Below are 11760 nucleotides of genomic sequence, written 5' to 3'. Positions count from 1 at the left end.
ATATAAATTATATTCGTATTTTTTCCTGTCGTATATATTACAACTTAATTATCTCAGTATATTTAAAACAAGTTTTTAGAGTATATCTCAACAAATGCATAACATAAATTGTACTTTTCTATGTATCCATATAAATAACTTAAAATGTATCGTCCGAAAAAATAATACTATAATTTTTTTTAAGACTAAAAAAAAAAATAAAAAAAACCCTCACCTACAATTTTTTTTTCTTTGCTTCCTAATTACTTCTTTAAAATTCAGGAATGATGTTGTTGGGTTGACCGACTTATAGTATGGGAAAGTGATGCAAGTTTGACACAGAGGGAGGACGTTTTTACGCCGTTGGATCTTTTAACCTTTTAATTTACGGTTTTGATATGCATTTTTTTAATTTTTCTAGCGTATTTTGAGATGCGTAATTTCTAGTTTTCTATATTTTGTATACTTTAAATATTCTATTACATTTCTAAAATAAGGTAAGTTTTGTTTCATTGTTTTATTATTGTTTCTATATTACCTTATTACCTTATTAATAATAATGAACTTATTCATTCCATATTATACACACATGCGCTTCACTAATTTATAGTAATGATATTATTCATTCCGTATTATACTTTAAAATGTTATAATCATAGATCTATTTTATTTGTTTCTGATAATTTTTTAATAGTGTTTTGTTTAAACAATTAGTTTAACTAGTACACAAAAATAATAAATCTTCTGAGAGATACATCAATTTTATTTAATTTTAATCTTTATAAATTCTTTAGGAAATAAATGATATAGGATTGGTAGTAAAATATATTGCATAAAAATTATTACAATTGAAGCTAAAAGTTGTAATTAAAATAATTTATCTATAAATGAAATATTTCTAAACATAAAAAGTAGTTATAAGAAAAAAATTATAAACATCTCAGAGTTTTTTTTTTTTTACCAAAATTTGTGTAAAAAAATCACATGTACAAACATATTTATCATTTGACAATTTCAGTTACTTTAATAGTTGATTTGATTTGACCAAGTATTTTATATTTGTTACCTTTTAGATATTAAAAAATCAAACTCCACTAATGAGGCTATTTACCAAAGCACTTAAATTTTGTCAAAGTTCAGTGGCTAGTGCAGGTGATTAATTAGATTATGCAGGTCAACTGCTTTTATATCTAACCCTTTTGTTTTCTTTTTCAAAGTTCATTCAGTTGACCAGTCTTCAAAATGAACCATTTACACGTTTATGAATCGTTGACCACAATTCTATGAATGCGTTCACAAATCACAAAGAAAAACTTCAGATTCACACGACACTACTAATTTTTCATACCAAGTTAAGTTTTTCACGTAAATTGAAACAAACAAAAAAATCTTTAAACCAAGCTATCTTCAGTTTTAAATATTTATTGATTATTTTTAATAAAAAAATTTATAAAATAGGAGGAGGTGTTTGAAGATGGAGGCAAAGAGGGATGTGGAAAACAGTTACAAGTGGCAAATGGGGACAAAAGCAGAAAACATAAGAAGCAAAGTGGGTGTGAATAGACATAAACCGAAATTGATTGAATTGAGGTGGTGAGTTTCTATTGGTTGGGGTGGCTTCCCAAGTTGTCGTTTCAGGTTATGTTGGGCAGCGATGGAGGGTGGTAGAACTTTGATTTTGGAGCATTTTTCATGTCGTGGAAACCATTTCTCTCTGCAAATACCAAACACTTCTCAACTTTGACGACTTTTCCTTGTCACATAAATATTATATGGATCCATGCCTATCATTGCTCTTCCCACACACCACCACTTTCCTCCACGTGTTTCATCTATTTCCAATCTCACTCTTCAATCATTCATATTACTATCTTTATATGCATCTTATTTAATTTTTTATTAAAAATAGGATTTCTCAAGAAAATATTTCTATTGAACAAATGGCGTTAATTCAGTTTATCACACGGTTGTCTGTTTATTCAGTTTTTTTTTTGTTCTAAATAGAAAAGAAAGCAACAAATCAAATGAGTCAGATTTGTAATTAAAATATGGTGGGTGGAAATAATAAATATATAATGATAATAATAATAATAATAATAATAATAATAATAATAGTAATAGAGTACTTAGAAATTAAGAATATATTTTAGGGGCGTGGGTTCAAAATGTCTGCTCCAAATGCATCCAAATGGAGAAGGTGGAGTGGAGCCCTAATAAAACTTCCTTTTTTTATAATAAATAAAATAAAAAAAAAGGAAAGATTTTTTCCCTTTCTCTAAAAATCTGATTTTTCATTCCTTATTGCGGGTATATATATAGGGATATACCCTTGAATTTGTTTCCTAAACGCCATAATCACATTTCAAACATATTTGTTTCCTAAAGGGTTCTGTTTGGGATTCTGCAGAAGAAGAAGAGGAAGAAGATGGAGAGCACCGCCACCGCCGCCTGCACCTCCGCCACCTTCTTCAACGAGAAACGAGAAGGTTACATGGGCTATGCAGTTCATAGCCAAGTCATCAAAATCAAGCAAGAAATTGAGAAGACGAAGCACCCTTCTCTGCAGCTACACATCAGGCGTGCCCTTCTCAGAGATGTCAACCGTCTTCGCTCTCGCTCGCCGCTGGGATTGGCGGAGAGTGCTATCCTTGGATGTTAGAACACCGCGAAATCATGCAGATCATACAGTTACAGACACACATGTACATAAAATGTTCTATGCTTAGAGAGACAAATTTCCCTTCTTGGAAGTTTGAACTTTATTATAAACCCCTTTTTTCTTCCTTTTTAGCCTGTTTATTTTTTGTGTTTTTCCGTTTTTTTTTCTAGCTTTTATGTTCTTGTGACTTTTTTCTACGTCTTTTTGGTGGTAAATATTGGGACATGCTTTCTCTAAAGTTTCTTCCTTTCTTTTTAACTCATAATTCTTCCATGTGCTTGTGCTTTTGCAAACACTATTGTTGAGATTTTCTTTTCTTTTTTCTTATTTGTTGTACGTGACGAGGTCGATTCAGTTGTCGTGAAAAATTGAACAGGGCTTCACATGGATTCTTTCCAAACGTAAACGCTCTCTAATTTCAAAGATTAAATCTAACACGGAACGGCACAGTATAACTAGCCGTTCTTGTGCCACGTCAAAGAAAATAGAATGAAAATTTGTAGTTCCACAACATATTCTAATTCTTTGTCTGCTATTATTCATGCGAGACTGTGAAAGAGAGAGCGATGGCCTGTGTGGTGCAGATTTTCTGTTTGTTTCTGACTTTCTGTCCTCTTAAGTCTACATAATAAGATAATCAGAACCACGGAATATTCCATTTTTTGTGTGAAAAAGAAAATTAGAGAACGAAGAAACTATAAAAATAATCACTAAGAATAAGTTATTTAGGTCGAATCAATAGCTACTAATAAAATATTCGGTGATTGAATTAGATTTTTCCAGTGTTGTCAAATCATAGAGCTTCTACCGTATTGGTTTCATATTTGAAGAAAGACCAAGTGTTGTTAAATTGGGTGCAGTGCAAAGAAACATTAACACATAATGACCAATCAAATAAAACAAAATTAGCACTGCTTATATTTCAGCAGAAAATTGTCAAACGGCTTAAGTAACTAGGTCAATCAAAATTACACTCTCCAGTAACATAGCAAACAAATCAAAAAGAGAATGAAAGGAAAAAGGGATATTCATAACAGCAAGCAAATAACAAATCGTTCACAATCATAGAATGAGCGGCACGTTCAACTTAATCACCCAACGTGTGTTTGAATAAGCGCCGCATTCAGCTGAAAGTGGATTCATTGTGAGCGTAGCATTCACTTTAGAGCACGTTACACTCAGCCTTCAGCGGTAGCTGTTTCCTTTGATGATAGAAGCTTTACCCTCCTTGAGAGATTTTTCATTACGTCAATAATCACGCATTTCTTTTGGATTCTGTACTGAATGGCTAACTCGGTTGAACCTGAAGCACCCTGCTTTAACAGAGATTCATCATCCATTATTTTGGTCGGAAAGTGTTCCAGTGCAATGACGCACAAAGCAATTAGGGTGCGAAATACAGCTATGTCATGTGCAACACCGAGAGGAGCCTCAACATCCAAAGACTTGAGGGTACTGAGATCATACTTCTGCACAGTTTCCACATTACTCGAAAGGACTACTCGCAATGCAGCCACCAAGCGGCCATCTACTGTTTCTTCACCACCTAAGCTCACCTGTCACAATAAAACAAATAAAATGAACTTGTGCCATGGGTGGAATATGTAATACCACAAGGTTCTTCAGTTTTTGGGTTTAGATCATTCAGCTATCTTGCAATTGTTACTTATTCCGGGTGATCCTATGTTTTGGCCAGTTTTATCACTCACTTACCAACTGTGGGGAAAGCTTCAGTCAAAATATGGATGTGATGTTGATACATCAACAGCAATATACATTAAGTTTCTACAAGATAGAAGACGGGAACTAATGTAACATGTAATAGCAGTTTAACCTTGAGATTTGGAGTTTCTCCAGATAGATTCAACTGAGATAAAATCAGTTCCTGCCACGGAGCAGGTGCTGAGAAATTTGGTGAAGAAACTCCAGCCGCAGTGCTTGCAGCATCCAAAAGAGCACCATCATATTTGAGCTCAATACAATCAAAAGGGTTTGAGTGAATCACAAATCCATAATCAAGAAGGAAAAAATCATTGTTTAAACTGCCATAAGAAAGTAACAGAGGGTCATCTTCTTTGATTGCTGTCTCAGCCACAACCTGAGCCCAAGAAAAAATACCAACAGGAAAGATGATTCAGATTTAACTTGTTACTTAAAAGACGAAAAAGAATAACTTGGCGGGGGTTGGAGCAATATATATATGAAAAATGAGAAAGCATGCCTTCACTTGCATCTTCATGGTATCGGTATCTTCTTCCTGAACAATTCTAGCATTTGGATTGAAACTATGATTGCACATATCAATCAGAGGGAGCATCATGGGTATGTGAATTCGGTCCCCATTCTGATCCTTTTCACCATACAACCTGAATGCTCTAGATGAGACTGCTGACATTGCCCATCCAAGAGAAGATGCATCTACTTCTTGACCACCAAAAGGATGGCTATCTGGCTTAACACTTGCTAAGGCACGCTTCACTTCTTGCTCAAAATCAAGAAGAAACCGGCATCTTTTGTTTACCTGTCTCAAGAAATTGACTTAACTGCCATAATACAGAACTGCGAGAGACACACAATATATTCTATAAACAACGACACAGACGATTTCAGCTTCTGGAATTGGTTACAACGACACCGAAATGAAAACGCATATTTCTCATGATCCCAAAATAGAAATGAAAGTGGACACAGAAGTAAAACATATTGGATAGGTGCATCAAATGACTTTTATATATATATATATATATATATATATATATATATATATATATATATATATATATATATATATATATATATATATATATCACAAAACTAGAAAACTCGAAACATAAGAGACGCAGAAATACATTTCAATAGGCTAGATTAGATTCACTTCTCCTGTCGAAATCAATTCTTGACTAGTTGTGTAGTACAAATTACGATCCTGCTTGGATCATAAGAACCCATATGAGAAAAAAAAAATTGGGCTTTATGAAGAAGCTTATGAACTAAATTTTTCTAAAAGTTCCTTTCTTTTTTAATTTCTCAAAAATTTGAATTAAGTTTGACAACATAGCTCAAATAGAAACGCAATGCAATTTGCCTTTGTATTTTGTTGAAGAAATACCTGATGAAGAAGTGGAGCATAGTGCAAGTTCTTTATGTCCTCCCCAGGGAAGAAAATAGGCACGGTGAATGTTTCAGGGAGATTACTAATGTACGGCCACCAGAAGGACCCAACTTTTGCCCTCTCTTGCAGAAGCTTCAAACCCAGTTTCATTGCCCATAGTTCCTCTGTCAAATGCTACCACAGTGTCCAATTCATTTACATCAAAAACTCGGTAGAAAAAAAAAACATGGATCACTCACTACCCTAGACTCAGTAGAAAGAGAATGAATACCAGGGATTTGGCGCGCCAAGTGATGCAGCAGAGGGTCGTGTTCAAGAGTGGTAAAGCGCAGGGGAAGGTGGTGCGGAAGGACAATTAGGTCACTGCCACGTGGAATCGGGTCCTTGGCCACTAGACCCAGTCCGTTGGATGAACCGAGTTGTGCTATATCCAGCGCGCGGTGGACGAACCCGCCCTCTCTGGTTACCCACTTTAGGAGGTCGGGTGGGTAGGGAACTATTCGTGACGCCGATGCAGATGCGGCGCATGTTAGCGGGCGCAAGTGGGTCAGCGAACACATCACCGTCTTCGAAGTGCCCATAACCCAATCCTCTAAGGGTTCCCTGCGACAACGCCACCACCACCGGAAGCTTAAACTCTCAACTATAAAAATTCAAACCCAATTTAACGCAAATTTCTAATATTATGTATTAACAAATGTATGATAAAAAAAATAAAAAAAATTGTTTGACACCACTTGCATTAGTTGATAACACATCTTTAGAGATATTTTAATTATTAAAAAAAGGTTATTTTTGTATTTTAGAAAAAAATACTGAAGGGGTAAAAGAGTTAAGGTGGAGTGTGTGTAAAAATTTGTTGAGTATCAAATAATATTATCATACAAAAGTAGGTTAAATAGTGTTTTTTTTTATATTCTTTTTTTAATCTAGTGTCATAGTTTTGAAAGTTCCTAATCTACTTTTTGTTTAATTGTATTTTAAATTATTGATAAATTAAATCTTTAATAAAATTTTATAATTTATTGAGTATTTGATAAATTTAATTTTTTTAATTGAATTTATATATTTTTACTATTTTATTATTTTAAAATTTTATGATTTATGATTTTATAATTTTAAAACAATAACACGATATAATGATAACACAATATAATGATAACATGATATAACGATGTGATAATATGACAATATAAAAAATTAATAAAAATATATAATAATATAATAATATAATAATATAACAATATTATATTATTACGAACGTATAACAATGGTTAGTAGTAATTTACCTAAACCATGTGAATATTCTAAGTTAAAACTAATATAATTAATCAAGGTACAAGTCAGGTCGGTAAATTTCTAAGATTGTTTATAAAAGATATCGGTAAATTCCTAAGATTGTTTATAAAAGATATGATAATGATATTTCAACAAAAGTATTTGACAAGTTTTTGACAAAGGTGACGTGACAGCGGTTTTTTTAAATTTTTATTACGAAAATGTTAGTTAACACATGCCACGGAAAGAGAAAGGAAATTGAAATTAAATGTAAGTTAGAGAGAGAAAGTGAAGAAGAGAGAAAGGGGGAAAGTGAGGTCAGGGGGTTGCGAAGTGAGAAATCGAGAGAGAGGGAGGAAGTAAGGTCGTCGGAGTTTCTGGTTCAGTGAAAGCGAGATTCCGGCAAATATTTCGCCGTCGTTAGTGGAGGATAGTTATCAGTGAAAGCGAAGACTCTCCCTATCATCCAGAAGATGAAGCTTTTGGAGTTGGTAGTGTTTTGCGAACTCTGCGTCCACCTTCCTTGGTCGGCGACAACCATTTGGTGGTCGTGTCCGTTGCATTATAAGTTTCTTTTGGTCCCATTTGACATTTGCGTACTGTGTTGGTTGATGATGAAGTTAATCTCGTTTTCGTCAAGTTTTGACTTATTTTGCAAACAAGTTGGTTTTGTACATGTTTGTTTTTTATGGAGTTGGGGAAAAGTTATTTGGTGGTGTTATCGTTAATGTTTACTGAATTTTTGAAAACCCATTTTTCTCGTTCGGTGTTGTGTGTTATAGAGGTGTGGGTACTTGAAAATTTTGAAGAAACCCCATGTTTTCTAAGTCCATATCTGTGTCCTCGTATGTTGTTGTCTGTATTGTAAAATTGTTGGCAGTTACTTCATTTGTATTTGATTTCTAGGGTTTCGGTACTGGCAGGTTTTGAATGTGAGGTTGTTCAATGATGTCATGTATTCCGTGTTGTGTAAGAAATATATTTTGCTTTGTGCCTACATCCCCATAATGTTCATTTGGTGACTTTAGACCTCTCATTTGTGCGCCTGTGTGATTATACTCATAATAGTTTTTCATTAAATAACCATAATTGTTGGTCATTGTGAAAAAAGAAGAGAAAAATATTATGTGTAACCTTTGATATCTACAGGCAAGAAGTCCTCCAATACTACAACACGCTTTTATAAAAGATAGCTGTTTGTGGAGTTCTAAGGTCGTTCATCAATGTAATTCCAAGAACAATATTGTGGATTAAAAAGGAATGGGTGGTATAAAATTACTATGACCTTTTTTTGGTAGCCCATTCAGTTGTTGTACATATTTACTTGAAAACTTATTGACAACAGATTCCTAGTTTGTTGATTTATATTTGTACAGTTTTTTTTAAACATTCAGGTCTAGTGTAGAGACTGTGTGTCACTGAATGAATATTCTGTAGTTGAATGTATAGTGTAAGTGACTATTTACATTTAGTAATATGTAGTTTATACTGTGGGATGACCACAACCACCCTCGTGAGTCCATTTATATGGTTCAGCTTCCAATAATTGTAGATTGTGGAATGTGTGAATGACAATTCTATGTCAGTTTAAAACAACAGGTTCAAATGTTTTGAAGTTATTGAAGTGCAAATACGAAAACCCACCACTGGTGCCCACATATTAGTGGTTTAGTCCCAGTTAATGTATGTTTACATTTATTTAGAAGTGGACAATGAACAAACCAAGCAGTTAAATGAATGCAGGTTTGATGAGGGAAATGCCTATGTCACTTATTGAATGAATGATCATTGATCGTAAAAGGATGATCATTGTCAAATGAATGATCATTTGACAATCCATATGCAGTAATCATAATCATGAACTCTACTCCCCACATAATTTGTCCTAACTCCCCGCTTTGGTTTGAGGTTTTTATTTTGGTTCTTCTTTGGCTACAGTACCGACAGATTTAATTGGGTTGGAATTGGATAATTGTAAGGAATATATGTCTGACTGAATCGAATATTAATGATGTATTTACTAAATTTAAAATCATTGTATTGGGTTTTTTTTCCAGCTTTCTTAGAAAAGTTTGCCCAAACTCCCCATATATATATATATATATATATATATATATATATATATATATATATATATATATATATATGCATAAGTCCCCACATCTGCGTGACATGTTTTACACATTATTGCGGAGTTGAAAAAGCACAAAATTCAGTGAATGCAGTGTTAATTGGCGGTGTGGACTTCGTCAATAATTTGCATAATTGTTTATGCTCCAATAAGGAGATTTAAATAAAGTTGTATAGAATATGCAAGCAGTACTGATTAAGTTGAACTCCACTCCCCACGTAGGTGCACTTAACTCCCCACTTACCATTAGAGGTTTGAATTTTGGCTTTAGTAAGTCTACACTCCCACCAAATTACTTGAATTGGGATTGGATAATGGAAAGGAATATTTTTGGGCTAAATCAAAGATGAATGATCTGTTTACACATTATATTAATTGTGTTTGCTTTTTCTGCAGCTTTGTTAAAAAAGTTTCACTTTACTCCCCACATATGTATGCGTAAGTCCCCATATCTGTGTCAAATGTTTTTTACTGGTTTGTGTAGTTGAAAAAGCACAAAATTTAGTGAATGCAATATTAATTGGTGCACTGGACTTCGTGATTGACTTCGTCATTGAGTTACATCATGGTGAATGCTTGAATAAGGCGATTTAACAAGAGTTTTTATTCAATGTGGAAGCAATATTGAAAAAGTTGGAGTGTACTCCCCACATAAGGGCGACTAACTCTCCGCTTTTGTAACAGGTTTTTACTTGGGGTCCTGTGAGGCTACACTCCCACTTAATTAATTGAATTGGAATTGGGTTATGCAAACGAATATTTTCTTAAGGAATGAAATACGAATAACTTATTTACCACATTTTAATTAAGTTAATTGGTTTGTCCTGCAACTTTGTTCAAAACAATTTGGTTCAACTCCCCACATACAGAGTCCTTACTCCCCAGATCGGCGTGAGCTGTTTATACAATTGTGTGTACATATAAAAACCACATAATTCCTTTCATTCAATTTTAATTGGTCAACTGCACTTCGTGATTGAGTTACATGATGGTCAATGCTCGATAAAGGCAACCTAAGAATAGTTTTTATTCAATGTGGAAGTAGTATTGCAAAAGTTCAAGTGTACTCCCCATATAGTTGCGACTTACTCCTCGCTTTTGTAACAGGTTGTTACTTGGTGTCCTGTGAGGCTACACTCCCACTAAATTAATTGAATTGGAATTGGCTTATGCAAAGGAATATTTTTGTTAAGGAATGAAATTGGAATAATGTTTTTACCACATTTAAATTAAGTTGTTTGGCTTGTCCTGCAGCTTTGTTCACAAAACTTTGGTTCAACTCCCCACATACATCGTCCTTACTCCCCACATCGGAGTCAGCTGTTTATACAGTTCAGTGCACATATAAAATCCACATACTTTAGTTAATTCAATTTTAATTGGTCCATTGGACTTCGTCATTGAGTTACATGATGGTCAATGCTCCAAACACGAGAGTTAAACAAAGTTTTATACAATGTGGCAAATGTGTTGGAAAAGTTCAAGTGTACTCCCCACATAGTTGCGACTTACTCCCCGCTTTTGTAACAGGTTGTTACTTGGGGTCCTGTGAGGCTACACTCCCACTAAATTAATTGAATTGGAATTGGATCACGCTTGGGTCATGCAAAGTAATTTTTTTATTAAATGGGTTAAATAAATTAAATGGGCTCTGACAAAGGTTCGATTGTAAGCTCGGGAAGACGAATTCCTCGTCGTCGACGACTTCTTCTACGACCTGTCTCCGGTAACCCACCTAAACGGCGGCAATGACTGCAATTATCCACCACTAATTTGCAATGCTTAACTCCTCTCACTTTCTCATTCTCGCTTTATCCCTCTTTCTCTCTATCTTTCTCGTTTTCACTGATAACTATCCTCCATTAACGACGGCGAAATGCTTGCCGGAATCTCGCTTTCACTGAACCAGAAACTCCAGCGACCTTACTTCCTTCCTCTCTCTCTATCGATTTCTCACTTCGCAACCCCCCGGCCTCACTTTCCCCCTTTCTCTCTTCTTCACTTTCTCTCTCTAACTTACATTTAATTTCAGTTTCCTTTCTCTTTCCGCCGCACGTGTGAACTAACCTTTTCGTAATAAAAACTTAAAAAAATCGCTGCCACGTTACATTTGTCAAAAACTTGTCGAATACTTTTGTTGAAATATCATTATCCTAAAAGATATTAACCATTTAGGTAAAGATTCATGATGGTACCATAAATATTGTTCGAGAGGTAATTTTTACATATTCGACACACCCCACGTTTACTTGGGTTTAGGCCACTGGAACAATATGATAACTATAAATTTAAAATGAGTGATATTTCTTTAATGTTATAGAAAAAAATATTAACAAAGATTGAGTTAAAAACATTCATTTTATTTATCGTAGTAATGATCTAGAATAAGTATTTGTATACCTAGAGACAATTAGTATAAACAGATAATCAGTTTTGTCAATTAAGATAAAACAAAAGATATTCTTTTTATTTTAAATTGGTGTTATACCCATAGGATCCCGCTATTATCATGGATACATTAAGATCTGAATCCAAAATTTAGAAATGACTGATCAGGATATAATCTAATCTTTTATACTTGACCTATGATATTTACTTGGG

The 11760-nt window shown here is 34.0% G+C and overlaps 1 protein-coding gene across 1 annotated transcript; it reads right to left on the bottom strand.

The window, feature by feature from the left end:
• Positions 1 to 3533: 3533 nt before the first annotated feature.
• LOC114174910 (histone-lysine N-methyltransferase setd3) lies at positions 3534 to 6405 on the bottom strand. The gene is made up of 5 exons (XM_028059645.1): positions 6022 to 6405; positions 5748 to 5914; positions 4860 to 5159; positions 4473 to 4736; positions 3534 to 4194 (listed from the first exon to the last, which is right to left on the bottom strand). The coding sequence occupies exons 1-5, from the start codon at positions 6329 to 6331 to the stop codon at positions 3817 to 3819; spliced, it is 1419 nt and encodes a 472-aa protein (XP_027915446.1). The 5' UTR covers positions 6332 to 6405; the 3' UTR covers positions 3534 to 3816.
• Between the last annotated feature and the right edge of the window lie 5355 nt (positions 6406 to 11760).

The sequence above is a fragment of the Vigna unguiculata genome, chromosome 3, assembly GCF_004118075.2.
Source record: "Vigna unguiculata cultivar IT97K-499-35 chromosome 3, ASM411807v1, whole genome shotgun sequence".
NCBI classification, from domain to species: domain Eukaryota; kingdom Viridiplantae; phylum Streptophyta; class Magnoliopsida; order Fabales; family Fabaceae; genus Vigna; species Vigna unguiculata.
This window is presented reverse-complemented; position numbering and strand designations above follow the sequence as displayed.